We start from the raw sequence: 26208 nt of genomic DNA on the forward strand, positions 1-26208 counted from the left end.
ATGGTAGCCATTTTGGAAAACAGTGGGGTAGTTCCTCAAAAGATTAAACATAGTTACTATATGATCCAGTAATTCTAATCCTAGGTATCTACACCAAGAGAACTGAAAACATATGTCCACACAAAAACCTCTACACAAATGTTCATAGCAGCATTATTCATTTATAGCAAAAAAGTAGAGACAACCCAGATGTCAATCAACTGATGAATGGATAAACAAAACGTGCTATAGCCATACAATGAAATATTATTTGGCAATAATAAGAAAAGTACTGACACATGCTACAGTATGGATGAACCTTGGGAACACTATGCTAAATCAAGGAAGCCAGACACGAAGGTCACATACGGTATGACTCTATTTATATGAAATGCCCAGAAGAGGCAAATCCATAGAGGCAAAACGTAGAATATTGGTTGCTAGGGGCTGCGGGGATGAAGGAAGAGGGAGTGACTGCTAATAGACATAGGGTTTCTTTTGGGAGCAAGGAAAATGTTTTGATATGACATAGTCAATAATGGTTGTACAACTCTGTGAAAATACTAAAATCCACTGAACTATATACTTAAAAGGATGAATTTTATAGTATGGACATATCTCAGTAAAGCTGTTATTTTAAAAAATTAAAGGAGAAAAACAAGTGTCAAGTCATTGAAATTTGCCTTTTAAAGACATGTTCTCTGCAAGAATATGGATCTAGTAACAGTGAATGAGCATTCTCTTTTCATTCTTGCTCACACACATGACAAAAATTAATACTAGTACTAAAATTATACCAAAACATGCAACATCTTTTTAACCCTTTCAAAATAAGGCAACAAATCAAAAGCTTAAAGTCTCACCCTGACCACAGCCAGTTTCACCCTGCCCACATAAAATACCAGTATGCCAAGGGCAACAAGTAACTAAGAGAGTCATGGAGCCTTCTAAGGCCACAATGAAAATTTTAATTTCCTTTCTTCTTTGATTGAGACTCATTTGCATTCAATGGCTAATGTGAGCTGTAGTCTGCCACAGGATATGACTTGTGGGTTATAGTTTGTGTATGAGGCCAGAATGGTAAAAGGAAAGGCAATCGGAAGAAAGATTTAGAACAGGCCACAGAAGGGACATATGCAGGCTCCAGGCAGGTCTGCCACGGACGGAAATACCCAACAGTAAGCCCTGGAGTTTACCAAGGGAGTGAGAGAGCATGAATCAAGGAGGACATACATAAGAAGAATGAGCGAAGAAACTTCAGGATTAAGTGAAAGTTGAGATGCTTGTCGCTTAGGCACATTCACTTAGGAAACTTAGTTACAGCCCATACCTACTTCATAGGACGTGACTTTTATCTGTGCATGGAATGTGTGACACTGAGAGCAAAGGCTGATCCCCTCCCTCCCTGCTATCAGCTACTTCCACCTTTTACCTATGAATATATTCTATCTCTAACTGGTATTTGTAGGTAATAAATACTTATTGAATAAACAAGTGAAAGAAAAAAACATTTTGCTCAAATCTATGGCTGAATGTCTTTCATTGAAACATTCTTGGGCAAGTTAGAAATGCCGGTCTCTGATAAAAATGCCCCAGGGGCTCTCTTGTTGCTATTAGCCAGTGCCCTGTCCAGGTTTCCCACCCTCCTCTGCATGTCATCTTGATCGGCTTCTCCCAAATCATCTGAGAACGGGGAATTTCAGGGCAGAGTGCAAGGTACAGCTTTCTCATGGGCTGGCCTCCCAGCATACAAGGTGAGCCTCGCAGTTCCTACCACTTTCCAATGAGGGCAAGGCAAGCACTTTCTCTAGTCTCGGAGCCGATTTCCTGTTTCAAGTCATCAGTTCAACTGGAGCTCCATTCCCAGGTGGAGTACTAAAACCTCCTAGTTAGCTGTCTTTGCCCCGAGCACTCAGACGTTCTCTCCTCAGCTCTCTAGTGTTTCTCTTCTAATCCATCCTTCGTGTCAACTTCTTCCTAGTTCAACGTTCGGTCTCTAACACTGTGTCAGCTGCTAGGGAGGAATGCTGTGCCTGGTAGCTCACCATGCACTCTCCTTCACTACAGCCCTCAACATGCTGCACTGTCGTTCTCCACTTACATGGTCATGAGCTTTGCAAGGACCTTCTACTCAGCACAGCATGGGTCCACAGTAAATACAGAAGACACCTGGTGACTGAGTGGCATAACTCATGATGGAGTAGAAATCAAGGCAAACATAATATTTCTGTAATGACTCTGGTAGGTTGGGTTAGGCAATATCCTCTTGTGAAGATTGGTATCAACTCTGAGAAATATTTTATTCAGTTGTAAAGTCCCAGTTAAATTCCTTTGTAAAACTGGAGAAATAAAGTCTTTGATTAAAACCTAAAATTTCCCCAGTCCTCTCAAAAGGGGTAGGGGAGGGGAGCAGGTGTAGAAGAATGTCTGATCTGTCATATTCTTTAGTCAGAGCCATAAACGTGTTTGGGTAAGACAAAGTGATGTTCTGATAACGTTGATAAAAGTAACTTGAAGACTGGGTCACAGGAAGCCCAAGATAAATGCTGAGAGGAAACAGGTTCTTTTTGAAGTAGCCTCTTCATAATCATTTTCCCACACATTTGTTCAACTTCCGAAGGAGGACTGAATACTTGATTTGCTTTGCAAATGAAAAAGCTTAAGAATGAGACATTCAGATAATGTTATAACATGTGCTTAGAAGGCTCCTCCAAGCTTGCTTTAAGTTTAGGGTGCAGCTTCAGAATCATGTGAACAGTTCCTGCAGTCACATACTAACTGTGTTACCTTAGGCTGGTACTTGGGGTTTTTGTGTTTTTCTGTACTTGGTTTTAAAAAGAGATTCTTGAGGGTCTTCATAAGAAGGTGGGATGGACAACGACCTCAGCAGCATCCTGACAACACAGGCAGTAATAGGTTCCCTGAGGGTGCACCTTAGTGGTGTCGCTTGGTGATAGTATCACAGCTCCAGAACTCAACTGGGGAGGAGGGGCCGCGGGTGGGAAGGTGCACTATTGCTTATCTTGCTTACACTATGGCAGGCCTCTAATTTTATTTCCATATTCTACAAACATGTGTAGAAGTTTTACACTAGCTAGCACTTGGGAAGAGGAAGAGAGCAAGACCTGAAATGGCCAGAGGAGTCTCCTCTCTACACAAAAAGCACACTGAAATCCTTTGAAACTTGCTAACAAATCAAAACTTCTCAATGTCCTCTGTGAACTTCTTGAGGCTGCCTAGCACAGTGCCTGGTAATCAATAAATGTTTGTCCAAAGAACACACGATTAACAATAATCCAAGCAATGTTATTGTTTTGGAGATATTTTAAGCTCCTTAAAAGTTTTTGAAAGATATCATGATATCATTACCAATAAGAAACGTCTCCTTTTACCTTTATTTTCCATACAGACTTCTTTAAGTTTCTGTTCTCAAACACCTAATGACAAGGATAACAAAACTTGGATTAAAATATTTTTGGTGAAAATAAATTTTATCAATGAGAAGGGGCATTTTAAAAAACATCTCTCCCAGGTTTCTGTATCATGATGATTTCTGTTTAAAGACCCACAACATTAAGAGTTTCTGGTGTGAAATTACACAGGTCTCTCTTAACCTCATGAAACTGAGAGCCAAGCACAAAGAACCTGCCTATTAAGATCAGGATGGACATAAACACAAAAATAGCTCAGTAAAGAAGCAGACCACTATTACAGGCATTAGGTAAAGGTTTTTATTTCTTATTTAACCATGCTGTATGTATACATACAATATCAATATATACAACTTGAACAAATACAATATATACATAAAATACAATGAAAGTTGGCTTTTGAAATTAATACGACAAACTTATCATACGATTTGTAATTCTGGCCAGTATACAGTATTGTAGTAATGCTATTTAAGTTATTAATGATTTAAATTAGACTACAGTATAAGTTCAAAGGCACTAGGAAGATCTATGTTTTCTTCTACCATTTTAGATCAAAGAATAACTAAAAAGGAAAACAAATGCATACATTAAGAAACTGGGCAGACACTGGCATACTTAAATGTAAACTCTACCCGTTCTTTAATTCACAGCCCTGTAGGAAAGGGAGGGACTTTCCTTAAGATAAGAGTTAAGGGAAAAAATATTTTTAAAAGACTAGAAACAAAACAACCGAAACCTATAATCATAATTTTAAAAACATGTTACAGTTGAAGTAGCACCACCCTCTCCCCCAAAGTAACCTTAAATTTCTTGCAGCAAAAAAAAGTCCCCTTTTCCCAGAAAGTAGATGCCACAGCATGTCAAATGGATTCTACTTGTGGGACGAACACATAGATGTAGACCCGCCACCTTGATTACTCTTATACTTCACAAGAATCTAGACAAAAATGGGGAATACTATTATATTTTAATATCCTTATTACTACATGTAATTGCAAGGTTTACTAAAGAACATACCACAAACAACATTCTACCAAGGCTCCTTTTAATAAATATTACTTTTTTAAATTAAAGAGAAAAATAGCCATTCAATAACCTACTTATATGTGACACTCATTTTAAATCTGCTTCCTATATCAAATAATGAGCAAGTTTGTTCATCTATAGCCTTTCATGAAATTAACACCAAAGTTGCAAAATATTTCATTTATGGACAATGACACAAAGTAACTGTGAAGAAACCATAGAACTACTATGATTAGAGCTAAGTGAAGAGCTCTAAAGTCAGGTTCCCATGTTTTCACATGGATACTCAGGCCTGGCTCCAATATCTAATCTTGGTATTATATAAGATGACTATTTAATGCCCATCTGGTATAATCAGTTCTAATATAAATGCTTTAAAAAAAAAACTGCTAAAGTAGCCTGTTTTTAAAATTTCTCAACGTTTTGAGTTTTTATAGATTTTGTTTTGTTACTGCTATGGCGTGGAAAAGAAAAAAAAACCTAACACACTGGCTTAAATTTTCTATAATGTTTTAAAGCTTAATTCTAAAGTTATTCCTTTTCTATTATCTGGATGGTTAAAGGGTAGACACGTGCATTCTTTAAAAAGAAGAAGTAGTCATATTTTTTTCCTACTGGTAAAATTAAGATTTCTCTAGAGTTATTATTAACAGAGTTAAATATGCATCTACAATTGCCAAGATATTCTGCTTACACAAAGCTTTTACAAGACATAAATTCACCTCAAGTCTTCACGGTACCTAAACAATGCCCCACAAAGTTATAAATGTCTAACTATCTTACACGTTACAAAGAAAATGCTGCCAGTTAACTGCAATTCTTATTACCTAGAAAATATTCACCATACACAGGATATTTAGTACATCACCTTTGGAATGTACTTTAAATTTATGGACACATTTTTACCACCACCTCACAAATAACGCTACATTCGCTCACCCCCATTCTATATACATCTTTGTAATTATAAACCAATATTTAACCAAACTTACTAAAATAATGTTAACTTAATAAATACTCATTTATGAAGTCTTAAAACTTGTAGCCAATGCGTTTCAGGGCTGATTACATAATTTTAAAACTCATAAAAGATATATATATATATATACACACATATATATATAGTGGTTTTGGAGTAGCATAACTTTAAAAAAATAAAAATTTTGTAAGCAGTCAACAAAAGAACAAACAATTCTATGACTTTTTTTTTTTTTTTTACTATAAAATAAAAATAATTTTTATTTTAGAGGTATGGTCTAACTGGATTTGTCAATGGAAGAAATTCAGGGAAGAATATTTTCTTTATAAAATAAGAAGAAAGACAAAACAAAGTGTTTTAAAGGCAAAGAATTAAAAGATATTTTTCTTGCTTTGTCTGTATTTTCTAGAAAACGGAGATCTTTCTCAGTTGGGAGAAACAGAGCAATTTTCATCAAAATTTAGAACTCAGACACAGGAAAGCATCAGTTAATCATGTTTCAAAGTGAATTTAAAAAAATAATAGCCATAGAGGCAAATGTTAGTGATCAGTATTTAGCTTCTTAATTTTCTGCAGCTGTGACTCCTTTGTATTCAGGTACAGATTCAATGTTTCAAGAAACATGAAACCAAAACAAACAAACAAAAAATTTGACTTGAAGTCAAAGTGGCAAAAAGAAATCATGAGAGGTCCAGATGAAACATATCTTCAACTTTTGTTTTTTAAACATGTATACTTCTAAAGATTGACTATAGAATTATAAAATTTTCTATAGCTCAATAAGATCACCCATCTCATATTTTAAATGCAATGAATGTTAGTATAAAAATTAGAACATATTATAAAAGGCCAGGTGGGTGTTAGGATAGAATCATTTCTTAGATTTGCAGCCCATACATTCATATATAACAGGAAAACATAGGACAATTAGACCTGCAACTTTCTATGTGCAAAACAGGACTTATATTTTTTTTTCTATTTTGAATATCCGGTTATCTAAATATACAGTAGTTGAGTAAATCACTAGCAGATTTATGTATACATTTAAACTGCAACTCTCTATAGTATAAGCTGCTCTCTCAACTTCCCTGCACAGTATAAGTTGAAAACTAATATGACAATTTGAACAATTACCAATTGTACAATTTTAATGTTATATTAACTTAATATATATAGACTAAAAGTTATTAGGCAAATTATTAGTTCCAGTCTTACTGCATGATCTACAGCTTCCATTATTTGAAATAACACAAAAGTCTTCAGTGTTTTAATTAAAGGTTTTGTCCAGGCATGAGGATATCACTAATTTTTATTCTGACTTTAAGTCTGTAACATTTACTGAAGTAAAGAGTCAATTACAGTTTCAGGCTTTGCAGAACGCTTTCTGTTTGGAGAAGAGAAAAAGAAAACATGAATGCTTTCCTAAAAGATTGAAATGCAAACACTTTACATAATTGTAAATTGTATGTAAATTGTAGTAGATAATACCAGGCAGCCATAGACTCTAGAAACAGGCCAAGGTTTGACATGCTTGACCATGAGATCAATTAATGTCTGCCTTTTCAGGCTAGGGAAAGGTCACCTAGAGTGAGCACAATAGCAAGGCCCTCCACTCCACCACCCACAGTGATGAAGGAGTGAGTGAACAATAAACTGGACTAGACAATGTCGACAGGCCAAGCGGTCTGCATGCTTGCCAGATTTGAACCCCCTTATTATCTCTTCTGGGGTATGCTAAAGATGCCAGCTTATTCAGTGAAAATCAGAGTCACAAATCATCTGAAGCAACAACTCACAAATGACTGTGTAGGAAATGATGGAAATGTTCCATTAATCTATCATGTTTATTGCAGTTTTGCTTATTAGCACACTGAAACATGTGCTTCTAATGAGGAATATCACATTGAACATTGTCAAGCAATGTAATGTAGTATCAATAAACCACTTATCATGTATATTTGTCTATAATTATGGCCATTTACTGTTTTCATAATACAGCAGGCTAATTCTGGCACACAGAGATGCTGGATTTGGCTCGGCGAATGTTAGCTCACATTTGTTTGGTTTTTTTTTAGATTAAACTGAAAAAGTATATATTTTAAAATAAGCATTCTGAAAACTGTATCCAAATATCTTATGAAATTATTTGCTTGTTTGTTTTAGGTCCACATAGCTTTTAAAAAGTGACTAAAGACGGAGATCTCACGTAAATAATCCTGATTTCTGGCTTCTCTTTTGAAACAAGAAGATCCAGAAACCATGGGCCCTCTTTCCCCAAACTAACTAGAAGCAGGGTAACAGGCCACTCACTCCAGACAGAACACGCTCCGTTTTGCCCCAGCCCACACCACTGCCTATTTTTCTCCCACACTGAGGGCAACTGTCTTACCATTTATCATCATACTTGAACTGTCACTTTTCTTACTAACTGCAGAGTTAAGAGGAAAATACCTCCATTAAAAGTGGAAAAGTCAAAGACATAGAGGAATTGGTGTTTCTTTGAATTGATTTGCTTCATTCATTAATATTACATGCATGGCTTCTGTTCGCATATGAAATGCTTTTAATGTCTGACATCTAAATGTTGAAGAATATAAAAATTTGTACACTTTTAATATGCTACTGATTCCTCCTCCCCAAATTTATAAAACTTAGGTTATGTCTATGAGATTACGTTGCACAAAAATATTAAAACTTAGACTTCACCCTACACGTAACTCAAAAGTCTAGGTACTCAAAGTAGGGAAAAATATAAGCTTATTATTTCCTGTCATTTCAGGAGCCCCAAAGTCTGTTAGTCAGTTTAAATAAGCTGAACAGTACTTAATGTAGGGAAGGGAGAGAAGAAATAAGCTCCAGCCCAGGGCTTTCACATTCTCATTTCTCTGGGCTATGTTACAATACATATAAACTACTCAATAGTCAAAGGACAGGGAAAGACAGAGAAGTTTTATTTAACTGGTGACTGAGGAAATCAAGGTTCTTGGGGCAGTATTCATGACAGAAAAATGAATCAGCTGAATACAATACCTTGGGAGTCTAACGAGGCAAATTAATTAGCATCTCACTAGAATAATTAGTTTAAGGATTAAGGAATTAAAATAGTAATGACTTATTATACATTTGGAAAGAACAAAGTAAATTAACAATAAATTCTACTACTCAGGAGGGCTAAAGAAGTTGGAAGACCTTAATTCTTTAGCCAGATTTTATTTACTCAAATTGTAACTACATAGGATTTCAATATTTAAATATATCAGACAAAATACTTATCATGTTAACTAAATTTCCTTTAAATGTACTTAATTTGAAAATCTCACTGCCTTTGGCTCATGGGACTCAAAGACAGTTCTTACCTTCTCCCTGTTTTTGGCCTGGCTTTCCCCTTTGAAGTCCGTGGCCTCTCTAATTTCATCAAGGACTGCCGTAGGCTCTCCTCAGTATAGGCAAGATACACATGGGAAAGGTCCACCTCAAAGGGCTATATGTAAAGGAAATAAACACAAGACATTCTCACAGAAGAATTTAAACCAGATTTGGGGGAAGATTTAAAATACTAAATAAACTCTTAGGAAGAAAGGCCAAAGACAAAACCAAATAAATATCTAAAGATATCTTTTTCTAATGCCATTTATCTCAAATGTATTCACTAAGTGTTGGTGAAGAAGCCCTGACACACTATAAATTCCTTAGTAGTAAAGAAAAACTGCTGCTGTTTTCCCTAAAGCTGCTACTTCCTCTTGTTGACCTAAGACTAGGATCAGCTTTGAAAAGGACAGACTTATTCTAGTCTCTAACCAAATCCCCAAGGCCCAGAGAGATGGTGAAAAGAGTCTCCAAAGAGAACTACATGCCACTCTTGTCACAGAAATGCCTGCCATCACGACTGAAGGTGAACAGAACTGTCCTAATAATCACCCCATCCTAGAGCCTCTATTCTCAAAATAGTAGCCTATTTTTCAGCTGAGCTGATTAATAGATATCATGATGATAACACAATTTAGTGACCCATATTCCTACAAAGAACCAACTGTAGTTTTTTTTGTTTTGTTTTTTTAAAAAAGCACTCTTACGTCTTTCTCCTTTTTATCAGGAACTGGAGTCTGCTTTCTCATGTTATTTCCTGTGTAGGCAACACATTTCTCAAAAAAGGAAAAAAGAAGGGGAGGAGAATTATCTTAATTAGCAATTAATACTATGAATGAGGCAAATTACTATGAGATATACTGATGGCACACTCATAAAACATGATTTGAATGCTGGAATAGAAAGGGACCCCAGAGGTCATTCAGTCCTATACACCAACCTACACCATCTCTACTATGTATAACACACAGAATATTCTGTGTGTTATAATATAATTATTAAAACATCTTATCCACTTCAGTGGCTTCTCACTTGATTCATCCTCTGGACCACCTTTCTCCGCATTGTAGCCAGTACAACTCCAGTCTACAGGAAGTATTCCATAGTATTTCATGAAAGGATGAAGGTTAATACTCACTAGTTGCCATTCCCCTATGTCTTCATTCCAATGGACATAGTTTTCAATCATTTCCTTTTAAAAGAGTCAGAGATGATCTACTTTTAATATTTAATAACATTTAAAATACTGAAAAATATTCATGGAACTAAAATCTTAATATAGTAAGTGAAAAAAGTTAAGTCTCAAAACATTATATACTGCATGATGCCCCTTTTATATATTTTAAAATATATACTTTCAAGGAATATATGTAGATTCAATTAAACTGTATAAAAATAAAAAGCAAGGAAATAAAGAACATGGCATTCAGGATGGTGGTTACCTTGAGCTTGAAGAGGTAAAGGGATAGAAGAGGCAAGAGGGAAACCACTTGGTTAGAAACAGGTCACTACCATGGTCCTAGCTTTTGTTTTGGGTGACAAGTTCACTACAAAATAACTAACTAAACAAAAGTAGGCCATCCAAGGACCATCAAGGACAGTATATTGTGAGCCAAATAGTAATTCTGTGCAGCTGAGGTCCAAAGGAAAAAAAATACTAAGGCTTATATTCAGACAAATTTCTTAAAGCTGTATATAGATTCAAAATAAATTTTTAAAAATCAATGTTAGAAATTAAAGATGATACAAATAGATGGAGAGATATATACCATGTTCTCGCACTGGAAGAATCAACATTGGGAAAATGACTCTACTACCCAAAGCAATCTACAGATTCAATGCAATCCCTATCAAACTACCACTGGCATTTTTCACAGAACTAGAACAAAAAATTTCACAATTTGTGTGGAAACACAAAAGACCCCGAATAGACAAAGCAATCTTGAGAAAGAAAAATGGAGCTGGAGGAATCAGGCTCCCTGACTTCAGACTATACTACAAAGCTACAGTAATCAAGACAGTATGCTACTGGCACAAAAACAGAAATATAGATCAATGGAACAGGATAGAAAGCCCAGAGAGAAACCCACGCACATATGGTCACCTTACCTTCTATAAAGAAGGCAAGAATATACAGTGGAGAAAACACAGCCTCTTCAATAAGTGGCGCTAGGAAAACTGGACAGCTACATGTAAAAGAATGAAATTAGAACACTCCCTAACACTGTACACACAAAAAAAACTCAAAATGGATTAAAGATCTAAATGTAAGGCCAGACACCATCAAACTCTTAGAGGAAAACATAGGCAGAACACTCTATGACATAAATCACAGCAAGATCCTTTTTGTGACCCACCTCCTAGAGAAATGGAAATAAAAACAAAAATAAACAAACAGGACCTAATGAAACTTAGAACACAGCAAAGGAAACCATAAACAAGACGACAAGACAACCCTCAGAATGGGGGAAAATATTTGTAAATGAAGCAACTGACAAAGGATTAATCTCCAAAATTTACAAGCAGCTCTTGCAGCTCAATATCAAAAAAACAAACAACCCAATCCAAAAATGGTCAGAAGACCTAAATAGACATTTCTCCAAAGAAGATATACAGATTGCCAACAAACACATGAAAGGATGCTCAATATCATTAATCATTAGAGAAATGCAAATCAAAACTACAATGAAATAGCATCTCACACTGGTCAGAATGCCCATCATCAAAAAATCTACAAACAATAAATGCTGGAGAGGGTGTGGAGAAAAGGGAAACCTCTTGCACTGTTGGTGGAAATGTAAATTGATACAGCCACTATGGAGAACAGTATGGAGGTTCCTTAAAAAACTAAAAATGGAACTACCATACGACCCAGCAATCCCACTACTGGGCATATACCCTGAGAAAACCATAATTCAAAAAGAGTCATGTAACAAAATGTTCACTGCAGCTCTATTTACAATAGCCAGGACATGGAAGCAACCTAAGTGTCCATCAACAGATGAATAAAGAAGATGTGGCACATATATACAATGGAATATTACTCAGCCATAAAAAGGAACAAAACTGAGTTATGTGTAGTGAGGTGGATAGACCTAGAGACTGTCATACAGAGTGAAGTAAGTCAGAAAGAGAAAAACAAATACCATATACTAACACATATATATGGAATCTAAAAAAAAAAAAAAAAAAAAAAGGCCAGAAAAACCTAGGGGCAAGATGGGAATACAGATGCAGACCTACTACAGAATAGACTTGAGGATATGGGAAGGGGGAAGGGTAAGCTGTGACAAAGTGAGAGAGTGGCATGGACATATATACACTACCAAACATAAAATAGATAGCTAGTGGGAAGCAGCCACGTAGCAGTGGAAGATCAGCTTGGTGCTTTGTGACCACCTAGAGGGGTGGGATAGGGAGGGTGGGAGGGAGGAGATGCAAGAGGGAAGAAATATGGGGACATATGTATATGTATAACTGATTCACTTTGTTATAAAGCAGAAACTAACACACCATTGTAAAGCAATTATACTCTAATAAAGATGTTAAAAAAATCAATGTTAAAGTTCACTAAAATATACTGGAAAGACAGAAATGTGGGGAAAAGAATAATAGAGGCTAAGATTTTTAAATTATACTAGTATTTAGAGTTAGCATACATCTAGAGATGGATGGTAGTGATCACTGCACAACACTGTGAATGTACTTAATGTCAATGAACTGTACTCTTAAAAATAGTTCACTGCAGCACTATTTACAATAGCCAGGACATGGAAGCAACCTAAATGTCCATCAAGAGATGAATGGTTAAAGAAGATGTGGCACATATATACAGTGGAATATTACTCAGCCATAAAAAGGAACGAAATTGAGTTATTTGTAGTGAGGTCGATGGACCTAGACTCTGTCATACAGAGTGAAGTAAGTCAGAAAGAGAAAAACAAATACCATATGCTAACACACATACATGGAATCTAAAAACACGGTACTGATGAACCTAGAGGCAGGGCAGGAATAAAGATGCAGACGTAAAGAACGGACTTGAGGATACAGTGGGGGAAGGGGAAGCTGGGAAGAAGTAAGAGAGTGGCATGGACATATATACACTACCAAATGTAAAATAGATAGCTAGTGGGAAGCTGCTGCGTAGCACAGGGAGATCAGCTCAATACTCTGTGACCACCTAGAGGGATGGGATAGGGAGGGTAGGAGGGAGATGCAAGAGGGAGGTGATACGGGGATATATGTGTACTTATAGCTGATTCACTTTGTTGTACAGCAGAAACTAACACACCATTGTAAAGCAATTATACTCCAGTAAAGATGTAAAAAAAAAATAGTTAAAATGGTAAATTTTATGTATGTTTTACCATTCCCCTGCCCCCACACACACACAGAATTAGCATCCATAAACAAGGAGAAAAGGTTCGCACAGGAGTTTTGTTTATTCTAATTATAGGATAAAGAATGTTGAAAGAATAAACAGGACCTATGTCTTTACATGAATTACATGAATTTGGCCTTCCTCCCAGGACTAAGAAATTCTTATTCAGGTACTTAGTTACTCAAACAGAGAATTATGTATTAAGAACAGTTAACAGCTGAAGTGAAATGTGATGGCCATTAGTTCAAGAAAATTTTATCATCAGCAACTGAAATGTAAATATTTACCATTAATTAAATTAGAAATTATATTTCTTTAGTCCTTAACCCCAGCCAAGTGACCTAATACCTAAGACAGAGAAATTCCCACTTACCTGATAATCCTGAGGTATAAAATTATCAATAATAAGCATCTGAAGTCGAAGCTCCCGGCTAAGTTGTCGAATGTTCTCCAAAAGGCCTTCAATTTCCCTCTGATGTTCCTGTTGGAGATCGGCCATCTAACGGAAAATCAATGAAAATACTAAGGACAAACAAGATTTTAAATACAAAACAATTCCATCTGACATAGGGCAGTGGTCTAGGAAACCTTGTAAGAGCTTACCCAGTTCTTTCACAAAAACAATGGACAGAGTAACACTATCTATCATTGTCTATTCCATGTTATTAGTTAAGGTTGGAAATAAACAATTTAGCTTAACAGCTGAAATTAAAAATTGCAAATAAAGGCAAAAATTTTACTTCTTTAAAATTGTAAGCACATATTATGATTCCTTTAGGATTCTTAATCATACTTAATCAAAGAAATTCTTTTCTAAAAAATTCAAACTACAATAATAGGTAACTTCTTAAAGACCAACCTCTGACTTTGCAGCCATCAGCATAGTCCAAACTTTCTTTAACTTCTTGGTCTTTCCTTGAGCTTCTTCTTGCAAACTGGTATACTTTTCTTCAATATCCAAGCGTTCTTGCTATGACATAAAGTGATAAACTTCAGAATAATTTTATTCATTAAATCACAAGTTTAATTATTTAACAAATGACATAAATGTTTAGCAACTATTTCTTTCAAAGCAATCCACAGATATGCTTTAAAATTTTATTAAGGGATTTCCCTGGTGGCACAGTGGTTAAGAATCCACCTGCCAATGCAGGGGACATGGGTTTGATCCCTGGTCCGGGAAGATCCCACATGCTGTGGAGGAACTAAGCCCATGCACCACAACTACTGAGCCTGTGTTCTAGAGCCCACAAGCCACAACTACTGAGTCCACGTGCCACAACTACTGAAGCCCACATGCCTAGAACCCATGCTCCACAACAAGAGAAGCCACCGCAATGTGAAGCCTGTGCACCTGGGACTTCCCTGGTGGCGCAGTGGTTAAGAATCCACCTGCAAATGCAGGGGACATGGGTTTGAGCCCTGATCCGGGAAGATCCCACCTGCCACAGAGCAACTAAGCCCGCATGCCACAACTACTGAGCCTGTGTGCCTAGAGCCCCTGCTCCGCAACAAGAGAAGCCACTGCAATGAGAAGCCTGTGCACTGCAACAAAGAGTATCCCCTGCTCTCCGCAACTAGAGAAAGCCCACCCGCAGCAACGAAGACCCAACACAGCTAAAAGTAAATAAATTTATTTTTTTTAATTTTATTAAGATTATAGATATTCAGCTTTTCACTAGAAAAGTTAAATACCTTAGGTGAAGCATCAACCAGAAACAAAAATTTACATTACCTCCTTTTCCTCAAGTTCTCTGCGAAGTTGCTCTGCTCTTTTCCTCCTTTCTTCCAATTCCATGTTGGATTCTTCAAGAAGTTTCTCTTGTTCCTCAGCTTTTGCCAACAAATCAACACCACCAACAATTACCTTCTTCTCCAGTGCAGATAATTTCTCTAGCAAAGACTGATGCTCTTGTCTGTTAATTAAAATGAGAACACTCTGTATCCATCAATTATCTACTGTTCTACTAAATTTCCCCAAATTTAACAAGGATTTGGATGTAAAATTTCAAAATAGGAATAAAATTATATAACATCTCTATCAAATACACAACTGTGTAGTATTGCTTTTAATTACTATTCAATTTTCTTGCTTATACATCCTATGAGAAAAACCAGGAAATTTAAATCACAAATCCATCTCAATTCAGTAATACTCACTGGGCCTTAAGAAGATCTTTTTCCCGTTTCTCTAACTCAGCTCTAGCCTTGTTTCTTTCTTCTTCTTCCATGTCAAGCTTTGTTTCAAGTGCTTTTCTCTCCTCATCAATTTTTGCTTGCATTTCAACCATTTTATCTGGGGAAACTTTCTTTTTACCTATTTGAGTCATATAATTCCAACAGTCACTTCAGAGTGAATGCTTCAGACACATAAATTATCTTCAATATAAAAGATACATTCCTCATGAAAAGAAAATCAAATGTCAAAATTTTAAGGAAATCAACTGAATAATATATTTTATTTCTATTTATTATGTCCCTAGAAGATCTTTTTAACTAACTGCTAAATTCAAACTGTTGTCCAACTGTGCAGTGAAAACTAAGAACAGAAGTAAGTGAAAAAGAAGCATAAGAGATTAGCAGGGGAAAAAAAGAGAAAGATAAACAGGAAACCTAAATAAATAAAAAAAGCAAAGATATTTGTATGTCCCCAAATAACACATATCGTCAAAAAAGCAATATGATTATTTAGTTACTTTTTTCTGATAACCAGGTACAAAATCAAGTGGCTTCTCAAAACACCTCCCCACAAAATTTATTAAAATAAATGAATAAATAAAAGCCACAAAGGGACTTCCCTGGTGGCACAGTGGTTAAGAATCCACCTGCCAATGCAGGGGACACGCATTCGAGCTCTGGTCTGGGAAGATCCCACATGCTGTGGAGCAACTAAGCTTGTGTGCCACAACTACTGAGCCTGCGCTCTAGAACCCGCGAGCCACAACTACTGAGTCCGCATGCCACGATTACTGAAGCCCGCGCATCTAGAGCCAGTGCTCTGCAACAAGAGAAGCCACCACAATGAGAAGCCCTCGCACCGCAATGAAGAGTAGCCCCTGCTCTCCGCAACTAGAGAAAGCCCACGTGCAGCAACAAAGACCCAACACAACCAAAAATAAATAGACAGAATTGATTCTTAAAAAAAAAAAAAGCCCACACACCACAAAGAATAGCCCCCGCTCGCCACAACTAGAGAAAGCCCGCGCACAGCAAGGAAGACACAATGCAGCCAAAAATAAATAAATAAATAAATAAATTTTTTTTAAAAAAGCCCCATATAGGTATAAAATGTACAGATAAAAATATCAGGCAGAATTTTTAAGTAGTTTTTAACATATATTTTCAGAGGTTTTCTAAAATTGTGTTTGATAAAATTACTTGAAAGTATTTTACTTCATAGTATACTTTTAAAGGAAGTAACTCTATACTAATTATGTAACAGTTACATATGAATTAAACAGGCATTTTACAGTTGCTGTCACAATATATCATCATACCTTAAATGAACTAAAACAGCTTGTTATGATGTCAAACTCAGGATCCTAAATCTCCCTAAGTCAGATTAAACATTCCTAGTGTCAAATGTAAGTAGAAATACTACAAAATAATGCAGCTAAGAAATACAGCTTCAAAATGATTATTTTGATTATAATGTCTAGTAGAGTGTTTTATGTACATATAATAGACGTTCAATAAATTTTACTGAATTTAAAAATCATGAAATTAAAATGAAAAACTAAGAAAGAGAAAAGAAAAACTAGCTTATTAAACTGGTTATGAAACTGAATCAAAGATAATTCATTTCTGGTAATACAATTTCTTTGAAACATATTTTCCTTCAGAAAAACAATCAAATTTTTCGTAGAATTGGTCTGAGGCTCTCCTGAAAGCTTTCTGTCATTCTTAACTTCCTTCCCAGAGGACCACAGAAGAGTGTAAAGAAGAAGAGTTTTTTATAAACTGTTAATGTCTCCACCAAAAGCTAACCCCTCATGCTAACAAGGAAAGAGAACTGAAAAATAAAGATGATGGAGATATATATCTGAATAAACTCTTTCAGGAACCAAGAGACGATGAATCATTCACAGGCTTTAATTCTTTGGGTTAAAATCATATAAAACCCCCAAAGGTTTAAAATACATTACCCTTCACTTCTATAGAAATACAAGAAAGTCCAAAGCAAACTAAAGCCACAAAACAAGTAAGTTAAATAGAAGAGTAAACAAAAGCACTGATCCAAATTCACGCTTCGGTGTGGTGTGATTCACTGCAATCCCAAAGTCAGGCCATAGACCTGACTCTGTTGGATTCTTTGGCACAATCACCTATACTGAACATTCTGAATTACACTGTTAAGAAATAATTTTAAAAAGTAATCTAACTCCTATTTCCAATGAATTCCTAGAAAGGATTTCCCATCAGTAATACTATTTCTTAGAAATTTGAGGGGGGAAACTATAAGTTCAGGTATAAAGTAAGTGTATGCACTAAAAAATTATAACTTCCTTTCCACTCTAAAATTGTAAATATTTAAAGAAAAAATGGCAAATATGTTAAGATTAAAAAATGTATGTGTGAAAACCATAGGAGTATAGAGTAAATGGTCTGATTGACACATGTACATTAATTTTTTAGGTTCCTAGGGTTGCAATTGTTTTGTTAGTTAAAAACATACAGTTTCCTATTGCCAACAAACACATGAAAGAATGCTCAACATCATTAGAGAAATGCAAATCAAAACTACAATGAGATATCATCTCACACTGGTCAGAATGCCCATCACCAAAAAAATCTAGAAACAATAAATGCTGGAGAGGGCGTGGAGAAAAGGGAACACTCCTGCACTGCTGGTGGGAATGTGAATTGGTACAGCCACTATGGAGAACAGTATGGAGGTTCCTTAAAAAAATAAAAATAGAACTACCACATGACCCAGAAATCCCACTACTGGGCATATACCCTGAGAAAACCATAATTCAAAAAGAGTCATGTACTAAAATGTTCATTGCAGCTCTACTTACAATAGCCAGGAGATGGAAACAACCTAAGTGTCCACCATTGGATGAATGGATAAAGAAGATGTGGCACATATATGCAATGGAATATTACTCAGCCATAAAAAGAAGTGAACTTGAGTTATTTGTAGTGAGGTGGATGGACCTAGAGTCTGTCATACAGAGTGAAGTCAGAAAGAGAAAGACAAATACCGTATGCTAACACATATATATGGAATATAAGAAAAAAAAAACGTCATGAAGAACCTAGGGGTAAGGCGGGAATAAAGACACAGACCTACTAGAGAATGGACTTGCAGATATGGGGAGGGGGAAGGGTAAGCTGTGACAAAGTGAGAGAGTGGCATGGACATAAATACACTACCAAACGTAAAACAGATAGCTAGTGGGAAGCAGCCGCATAGCACAGGGAGATTAGCTCGATGCTTTGTGATGACCTGGATGGGTGGGACAGGGAGGGTGGGAGGGAGGGAGACGCAAGAGGGAGGATACGGGAACATATGTATATGTATAACTGATTCACCTTGTTATAAAGCAGAAACTAACACACCATTGTAAAGCAATTATACTCCAATAAAGATGTAAAAAACAACAACAAAATAAAAACATACAGTTTCCAGACCCATAAAGAAACAGTAAAATAAAAAAAAAATTTTATAGGTAGAAATACAAAAGCACATGCATATTGATGAATTACTACTATGCCTGAATTGCATTAGTTATTCAAAACCATTCAGGTAATATTTTCAAACTGATGTTTTAGCAGCAAAAATCTTATTGTGCTCTCATACCATTTTCATAAAGATGACCATGCATATATATAGCTAGGTTCAGTTTCAAAACTCTGATATTCAAGTAACATATTATTTTAGCCGGAATCAGTCCAATAAATCATATTTCTCCCCAAATAATATTTTAAGCTAAATGTGAATAGGTACCAACTCTCCTAACCAGGCACTTAAAAACATGGTATCATGAAAAGTTACGTTTACACTGGTTTTTTTTAAGATTTTTAAAAAATATTAATGAACCAAACCAACCAACCAACCAAAAAACAAACTTTCTTTTTCTAAAAGTGTAAATTTTCAGCACAAAATTTCAGGTAAAAAAATCTAAAAAGAATTTTAATGTCATAGAGTATTTAATTGAGCCAAACCAGAGTGGTAATATTTTAACTTCTCCTCTACCATGTGCTCTAACCAAAACTGTGAAGGTGAACTTTGGCAAGGTAAAGTTAAAGAGAAGAATTTCAGGAAGTGTTAACTGAATTAATTTCATTTTCATTATACGAGCACCCATGAGCATACATAACCAGACGTTTGATTCCTCACTTTAAAAAAAGGTAAAAGGTTAAGTGAAAGGTTAATGGTGAAATTATGGTCATTATTTTCTGGTAAGAAGGCAGGGATGAGTATGATACCATGTTGATGGATTTCCATCAAAACTTAGCATTAGGTATGGTAGACAATACAGCCTTAAAGGGACCTGTAACAGAATATCTTTTTTAAAGTAATGAGCTATGCGTTTGTAGAGGGTAAGTCAGATAATAAGGGCCTTGGAGTGCTATTTCTCAAGCAGTAGAACTGTGTGATAAAAATTAAAGATGAAGAAGAGCACGCCAGCACTTCTGAGCCCAGGAGATTTGAGTGGAAGCAGGAAGACCAGAATGGACTCTTGTACAGGGGTTGAGGTATTATCCTTGAGAACTGGCTGGGCTTATGAAGAAGAAGCAACATTCCTGGGAGGCACCTTGTATGAAAAATTGATAGTAAATGGGAAGAGACTAGCAAGAAAAGGGAAGATTCAGAGCAAATGTTGTGAGCTCTGGTGAAGGAAAGGGCAGTGATGCCATGAATGCTGATCGGAGAGTTGGAAAGGAAGCTGCTCTGAGTTAGGGCAGGAGGGACTGCTTTGACACAGTGATGTCAGGTGTGTCATGTCACTCACCTCTATATTCATACAGATTTTACCTTCTATGTATGAATGAAGGGATACTCATTCCCACTCAGAACACTCTTTTTTTAAAAAAAATTTTTTTTTAAAAAAAGGAGAAAAATCTTGAATATGAAATCACTTATATTTGTATTTCTAAAATTTGGCTTAATGGGTCTTTAAGAATTTAGAAAAATGATTACACCATGCGGTTTTGTTGTCTATTTTGTTAATTAGTTCTAGAATATCCAATGTGTTTGTCACTATCAATCTAATTATTTCTGAACTGTTCCCTTAAGAAGATTATGTGGAAACAAAAATGTTCCTAGAGGGCAGACAGCAGAAGCAAGAAGAACTACAATCCTGCAGCCTGTGGGAAAAACCCCACATTCACAGAAAGATAGACAAGATGAAAAAGCAGAAGGCTATGTACCAGATGAAGGAACAAGATAAAGCCCCAGAAAAACAACTAAATGAAGTGGAGATAGGCAACGTCCCAGAAAAAGGACTCAAAATAATGATAGTGAAGATGATCCAGGACTTTGGAAAAAGAATGGAGGCAAAGATCAAGAAGATGCAAGAAATGTTTAACAAAGACCTAGAAGAATTAAAGAACAAACAAACAGAGATGAACAATACAATAACTGAAATGAAAAATACACTAGAAGGAATAAATAGCAGAATAACTGAGGCAGAAGAATGGATAGGTGACCTGGAAGACAGAATGGTGGAATTCACTGCTGCAGAACAGAATAAAGAAAAAAGAATGAAAAGAAATGAAGACAGCCTAAGAGACTTCTGGGACTACATTAAACACAGCAACATTCGCATTATAGGGGTCCTAGAAGGACAAGAGGGAAAGAAAGGACCAGAGAAAATATTTGAAGAGATTATAGTCGAAAACTTCCCTAACATGGCAAAGGAAATAGCCACCCAAGTCCTGGAAGCACAGAGAGTCCCATACAGGAGAAACACGCCGAGACACATAGCAATCAAATTGACAAAAATTAAAGACAAAGAAAAATTATTGAAAGCAGCAAGGGAAAACTGACAAATAACAAACAAGGGAACTCCCATAAGATTAACAGCTGATTTCTCAGCAGAAACTCTACAAGCCAGAAGGGAGTGGCATGATATACTTAAAGTGATGAAAGGGAAGAACCTACAACCAAGATTACTCTACCCAGCAAGAATCTCATTCAGGTTCAACAGAGAAATCAAAAGCTTTACAGACAAGCAAAAGTTAAGAGAATTCAGCACTACCAAACCAGCTCTACAACAAATGCTAAAGGAACTTCTCTAAGTGGGAAACACAACAGAACAAAAGGACCTACAAAAACAAACCCAAAACAATTAAGAAAATGGTCATAGGAACATACATATCGATAATTACCTTAAACGTGAATGGATTAAATGCTCCAACCAAAAGACACAGGCTCACTGAATGGATACAAAAACAAGACCCATATATATGCGGTCTACAAGAGACCCACTTCAGACCTAGGGACACATACAGACCGAAAGTGAGGGGATGGAAAAAGATATTCCATGCAAATGGAAATCAAAAGAAAGCTGGAGTAGCAATATTCATATCAGATAAAATAGACTTTAAAATAAAGAATGTTACAAGAGACAAGGAAGGACACTACATAGTGATCAAGGGATCAATCCAAGAAGAAGATATAACAATTATAAACATATATACTCCCAACATAGGAGCACCTCAATACATAAGGCAAGTGCTAACAGCTATAAAAGAGGAAATCGACAGTAACACAATAATAGTGGGGTACTTTAGCACCTCACGTACACCAATGGACAGATCAGCCAAACAGAAAATTACTAAGGAAACACAAGGTTTAAATGACACAACAGACCAGATAGATTTAATTGATATTTATAGGACTTTCCATCCAAAAACAGATTACACTTTCTTCTCAAGTGCGCATGGAACATTCTCCAGGACAGATCACATCTTGGGTCACAAATCAAGCCTCTGTAAATGTAAGAAAATTGAAATCATATCAAGCATCTTTTCAGACCACAACGCTATGACATTAGAAATCAATTACAGGGAAAAAACCGTAAAAAGCACAAACACATGGAGGCTAAAACAATACGCTACTATATAACCAAGAGATCACTGAAGAAATCAAAGAGGAAATCAAAAAATACCGAGACAAATGACAACGAAAACACAACAATCCAAAACCTATGGGATGTAGCAAAAGCAGTTCTAAGAGGGAAGTTTATAGCAACACAAGCCTACCTTAAGAGACAAGAAAAATCTCAAACAATCTAACCTTACACCTAAAGGAACTAGAGAAAGAAGAACAAACAAAACCCAAAGTTAGTAGAAGGAAAGAAATCATAAAGATCAATAAAACTAAAAACTAGTTCTTTGAGAAGATAAACAAAATTGATAAACCATTAGCCAGACTCATCAAGAAAAAGAGGGAGAGGATTCAAATCAATAAAATTAGAAATGAAAAAGGAGAAGTTACAATGGACACCGTAGAATTACAAAGCATCCTAAGAGACTACTACAAGCAACTCTATGCCAATAAAATGGACAACCTGGAAGAAACGGACAAATTCTTAGAAAGGTATAACCTTCCAAGGCTGAACCAGGAATAAATAGAAAATATGAACAGACCAGTCACAAGTAATGAAATTGAAACTGTGATTAAAAATCTTCCAACAAACAAAAGTCCAGGACCAGATGGCTTCACAGGTGAATTCTATCAAACATTTAGAGAACAGCTAACACCCATCCTTCTCAAACTCTTCCAAACAATTGCAGAGGAAGGAACACTCCCAAATGCATTCTATGAGGCCACCATCACCCTGATACCAAAACCAAAGATACTACAAAAAAAGAAAGTTACAGACCAATATCACTCTTGAATATAGGTGCAAAAATCCTCAACAAAATACTAGCAAACAGAATCCAACAACACATTAAAAGGATCATACACCATGGTCAAGTGGGATTTATACCAGGGATGCAAGGATTCTTCAATATATGCAAATCAATCAATGTGATACAACATATTAACAAACTGAAGAATAAAACCATATGATCATCTCAATAGATGCAGAAAAAGAAAATTCAACACCCATTTATGATAAAAACTCTCCAGAAAGTGGGCATAGAGGGAACCTACCTCAACATAATAAAGGCCATATACGACAAACCCACAGCAAATATCATTCTCAATGGTGAAAACCTGAAAGCTTTTCCTCTAACATCAGGAACAAGACAAGGATGTCCACTCTCACCACTATTATTCAACATAGTTTTGGAAGTCCTAGTCACGGCAATCAGAGAAGAAAAAGAAATAAAAGGAATACAAATTGGAAAAGAAGAAGTAAAACTGTCACTGTTTGCAGATGATATGATACTATACATAGAGAATCCTAAAGATGCCACCAGAAAACTACTAGAGCTAATCAATGAATTTGGTAAAGTTGCAGGATACAAAATTAATGCACAGAGATCTCTTGCATTCCTATACACTAATGATGAAAAATCTGAAAGAGAAATTAAGGAAACACTCCCATTTACCATTGCAACAAAAAGAATAAAATACCTAGGAATAAACCTACCTAGGGAGACAAAAGACCTGTATGCAGAAAACTGTAAGACACTGATGAAAGAAATTAAAGATGATACCAACAGATGGAGAGATATACCATGTTCTTGGATTGGAAGAATCAATATTGTGAAAATGACTATACTACCCAAAGCAATCTACAGATTCAATGCAATTCCTATCAAATTACCAATGGCATTTTTTACTGAACTAGAACAAAACATCTTAAAATTTGTATAGAGACACAAAAAACCCCGAATAGCCAAAGCAGTCTTGAGGGAAAAAAATGAACCTGCAGGAATCATACTCCCTGACTTCAAACTATACTACAAAGCTACAGTAATCAAGACAATATGGTACTGGCAGAAAAACAGAGATACAGATCAATGGAAAAGGATATAAAGCCCAGAGATAAACCCACACACCTATGGTCAACTAATCTATGACAAAGCAGGTAAGGATATACAATGGAAAAAAGACAGTCTCTTCAAATAAGTGGTGCTGGGAAAACTGGACAGCTACATGTAAAAGAATGAAATTAGAACACTCCCTAACACCATACATAAAAATAAACCCAAAATGGATTAGAAACCTAAATGTAAGACCAGACACTATAAAACTCTTAGAGGAAAACAAAGTTAGAACACTCTTTGACATAAATCACAGCAATATCTTTTTTGATCCACCTCCTAGAGTAATGGAAATAAAAACAAAAATAAACAAATGGGACCTACTGAAACTTAAAAGCTTTTTGCACAGCAAAGGAAACTACAAACAAGACTAAAAGACAACCCTCAGAATGGGAGAAAATATTTGCAAATGAATCAACGGACAAAGGATTAATCTCCAAAATATATAAACAGCTCATGCAGTTCAATATTAAAAAAACAAACAACCCAATCCAAAAATGGGCAGAAGACCTAAATAGACATTTCTCCAAAGAAGACATACAGATGGCCAAGAAGCACATGAAAAGCTGCTCAACATCACTAATTATTAGAAAAATGCAAGTTAAAGCTACAATGAGGTATCACCTCACACCAGTTAGAATGGGCATCATCAGAAAATCTACAAACAACAAATGCTGGAGAGGGTATGGAGAAAAGGGAGCCCTCTTGCACTGTTGGTGGGAATGTAAATTGATACAGCCACTATGGAGAACAATATGGAGGTTCATTAAAAAACTAAAAATAGAATTACCATATGATGCAGCAATCCCATTACTGGGCATATACCCAGAGAAAACCATAATTCAAAGAGACACATGCACACCAATGTTCACTGCAGCACTGTTTACAATACCCAGGTCATGGAAGCAACCTAAATGCCCATTGACTGAAGAATGGATAAAGAAGTTGTGGTACATATATACAATGGAATATTACTCAGCCATAAAAAGGAACGAAATTGGGTCATTTATTGAGATGTGGATGAATCTAGAGACTGTCATACAGAGTGAAGTAAGTCATAAAGAGAAAAACAAATATTGTATATTAACGCATATATGTGGAACCTAGAAAAATGGTAGAGATGAACTGGTTTGCAGGGCAGAAATTGAGACACAGATGTAGAGAACAAACATATGGACACCAAGCGGGGAAAGTGGCAGGGGGTGGGGGGGTGGGGGTAGGGGATGGGATGAATTGGGAGATTGGGATTGACATGTACACACTAATATGTATAAAATGGATAGCTAATAAGAACCTGCTGTATAAAAAATAAAAATAAAATTGAAAAAAAAAGTTCCTAATACCTTCCTCAATAAAAACTGAAATAAATTTAAAAAAAAAGAATTTAGTAAAAAAGGAAGTTTTTTTTAAAAAAAATGCTAAAGTTGAAATATATTTTAAAATACAAAGACAGATACTTACCTTGTTAAAAAAAAATCATTAAATAAAAAAAATGTAATGTGGTTAAACAACAAAGTTCTTTATAGTTTAAATAATTGTACCACATGGAGTGCAAATCAATCACACCAACCTGCTTGATCTTTCAATAAGAAGTAGTAAGCAAACCGTAGACAGGAAGCATATGCACAGAGATGAGGAGGAAAAAAAGAAAAAACATTATTTCTTTTGTAGAACAAAGAAAAATGTATAACAGCATTTATTTATAGTATAAAATCATTATAAAAACTGAAATAGAGCAGTTGTATGCAAAAAGAAAAGTATATTCAACATAATCAGAGATAATAATTTAAGCAAGATAATAAGATTTAGTGTAAGATTACAATTCAAATCAATCTTAAGAGCTCACACTGACTCCCAAACTCCTGCAAACATAACAGTTCAGCAACAAATGGTGGACATGGAATTGGGAACCTGCTAAGACCTGGGAAGTAATCTAAAAGGGCAAACAGAAAATTAAGCCAATTTTAAATATTAATAAGTTAAAAGTAGCAAAAGTCACATTGTTCATTTTCGAAATTTCCCAATTCAATGACCTTCTAATAGAAGGATACATTACAGGTGTGCCCCCCTTTAAGAAAATCCAACAC

The 26208-nt window shown here is 35.7% G+C and overlaps 1 protein-coding gene across 2 annotated transcripts in view; it reads right to left on the reverse strand.

Annotated features, from left to right (window-relative positions):
- Nucleotides 1-4812: 4812 nt before the first annotated feature.
- The window catches only part of KIF3A (kinesin family member 3A), an 88172-nt gene continuing 66776 nt past the window's right edge, over nt 4813-26208 (reverse strand). For both annotated transcript variants that reach the window (XM_060296205.1, XM_030869667.2), the window contains 9 exons: nt 25692-25700; nt 15329-15485; nt 14904-15084; nt 14028-14138; nt 13542-13667; nt 9923-9976; nt 9492-9560; nt 8775-8899; nt 4813-6802 (listed from right to left, as the gene is read on the reverse strand). In XM_060296205.1, the coding sequence (XP_060152188.1) occupies nt 6754-6802; nt 8775-8899; nt 9492-9560; nt 9923-9976; nt 13542-13667; nt 14028-14138; nt 14904-15084; nt 15329-15485; nt 25692-25700 (881 nt within the window). In that variant the 3' untranslated portion in view covers nt 4813-6753. The remainder of the gene's footprint in view (nt 6803-8774; nt 8900-9491; nt 9561-9922; nt 9977-13541; nt 13668-14027; nt 14139-14903; nt 15085-15328; nt 15486-25691; nt 25701-26208) is intronic.

The sequence above is a fragment of the Globicephala melas genome, chromosome 3, assembly GCF_963455315.2.
Source record: "Globicephala melas chromosome 3, mGloMel1.2, whole genome shotgun sequence".
Lineage (NCBI taxonomy): Eukaryota > Metazoa > Chordata > Mammalia > Artiodactyla > Delphinidae > Globicephala > Globicephala melas.